Source organism: Bidens hawaiensis, unplaced genomic scaffold (assembly GCF_021521415.1).
Source record: "Bidens hawaiensis isolate Kalapana, Puna unplaced genomic scaffold, B.hawaiensis_p1.1 tig00033117_1, whole genome shotgun sequence".
NCBI lineage: Eukaryota > Viridiplantae > Streptophyta > Magnoliopsida > Asterales > Asteraceae > Bidens > Bidens hawaiensis.
In genome coordinates this window covers 97,443-99,610 of record NW_027495656.1, presented here as the reverse complement: position 1 = coordinate 99,610, position 2,168 = coordinate 97,443, and the positions used below count along the sequence as shown (strand labels likewise).

The 2,168-nt window shown below is 43.1% G+C and overlaps 1 protein-coding gene across 1 annotated transcript; it reads right to left on the bottom strand.

Moving 5' to 3' along the window:
- Positions 1 to 485: 485 nt before the first annotated feature.
- Positions 486 to 887, bottom strand: LOC143584416 (secreted RxLR effector protein 161-like). Its single transcript, XM_077066481.1, has one exon. The coding sequence runs from the start codon at positions 885 to 887 to the stop codon at positions 486 to 488; it is 402 nt and encodes a 133-aa protein (XP_076922596.1).
- Positions 888 to 2,168: the final 1,281 nt, after the last annotated feature.

Below are 2,168 nucleotides of genomic sequence, written 5' to 3'. Positions count from 1 at the left end.
CAACTTGGATAACTCCTAAATTCTATTGATCAAGAAAACTTACTCAAAAAATTGATTACATGGGTTTATATAACCTAACCAATCCTAGCTAGGCTCAAATTCCCTATTAGATACAAACACAAACTCATCTATATCTAAACATTAAATTTGAGATAAACCTGGATTCTAATACACATTAATTAGTAATCCCTAAAATACCCTTAATTCACCAAACTTGTAAATCAAGGAAATAACCCAACCCGGTTACCGAACTTGCAGCGGGTCGGGAATTAGTTAACGGGCCAACAATCACCCCCTAATTCCTGGCTCGAATTAGTGAGGTCTTCTACTCCAAGAAGCTTTCGCATCTCCACGAACTTGATCTTCCCGAGTGCTTTAGTTAAGATATCGGCTCGTTGTTCTTTCCCGCTTATGCGTTGAACAGCAATCTCTTCTCGGTCAACGCATTCTCGAATAAAATGATATCGGGATTTTATATGTTTGGTTCAGCCATGAAACACGGGATTTTTCATGAGGGCTATAGCTGAAGTGTTATCAACCCTCAACACCACCTTGTGTAATTCCTTCCCGATTACCTCGCTAACCAAATCTCTAAGCCACACGGCTTGACATGCGGCTGCACTTGCCGCCATATATTCTGCCTCACATGATGATAATACCACAGTACCTTGTTTTTGTGAGCACCATGTGATCGGTGAAAGCCCAAGATAAAATACATGACCTGTTGTACTCCGCCCGTCATCCTCATCGATGTTATGACTACTATCCGAATACCCGTTCAACACCCCTTTATCCCGACAATATTTGATTCCATAACCCGTTGTTGCTTTCACGTACCTTAGAATCTGTTTGATTACATTAGCATGGGACACCTTAGGAGCTTGCATGTACTGGCTAGCTACCCCGACAGAATACGCCAGATCGGGTCGGGTTTGGAGTAGGTACCGGAGACAACCGACCAGCTTTCGGTACTCTGTTGGATCTACATCATCCTCATCTTAGGCTTTCGATAACTTCAGGTTCGGGTCCATCGGAACATAGGCCTTATTACAGTTTTCCATCTCTGCCTCTTTTAGGATTTTCCATGCATAAGCTTCTTGTTTAACCTGAATTCCGTCTTCGTCTTGAGAAACTTCGATCCCAAGATAATAGTTTAGCAAACCAAGATCACTCATCTCAAATTGGTTCTTCATCTCTTCTTTAAACCTTTTAATTTGAGCCACGTTCGATCCTGTTACGATTAGATCGTCCACATACACACCGATAATTATGATCTCGTTACCGGTATGTCTCGTGTAGACAGCTTGTTCTTCAATGCATCTTTCATACCCGAGTTTCTTAAGCGTTCCGTCAAGCTTGAGATTCCAAGCCCGAGGGGCTTGTCGGAGTCCGTACAAGGCTTTCGCGAGACGGTAAACTTTGTCTTCTTTTCCTTTCTTTACGTAACCCTCCGGCTGAGACACGAATACGACTTCATTCAAGTTCCCGTGTAAAAACGCTGATTTAACGTCGAGATGGTGGACTTGCCATTTTTCTTGTGCGGCTAAGGCGAGTAGGACTCGTACGGTTTCGAGTCGAGCCACCGTAGCGAATACTTCGTCATAGTCGACACCGTATTGCTGAATGTAGCCTTTAGCCACAAGCCTCACTTTATGTTTAATAATTTTCCCAGCTGCATCTTGTTTTAATTTGTAAACCCACTTGAGCCCGATCGGTTTATGGCCTTTAGGTAGGTCTGTTAAAGTCCACGTATTGTTTTTTTCAATAGACTCCAACTCCACCTCCATTGCCTTTACCCAGTATTTGCTATATTTTGCTTCAGAGTAATTCTTCGGTTCGTCCTCTGCGAGCAACATTAAAGCTTCTTCAAAATCTTCTTATTCTTGGTTAACCCCATCATTTATTACGAAGTCCTTGAATCTTCGTGGTATCGTATGGGTTCGGGCGGATCGCCGGAGAGGTGTGATTAGTTCATTATCAGCAACTTGATCTGACTCGTTTGCAACTTGGTCTGACTCGTTTGTTGTTATTTGATTTTGCAGAGTTTGGCCCGTTTGATCATGGCTATGTGCAGAATTAACAACCTGTTCTGCTGTTCTGGGCTCATTCTGGGCCTGTTGCCCATTTTGGGCCTATGTAACTCGCTCGGTTTCGACCTGTTGATCAGC

Excerpts from the sequence above, each read along its gene's own strand:
- LOC143584416 (XM_077066481.1), bottom strand. The coding sequence starts at position 887 with ATGCAAGCTCCTAAGGTGTCCCATGCTAATGTAATCAAACAGATTCTA.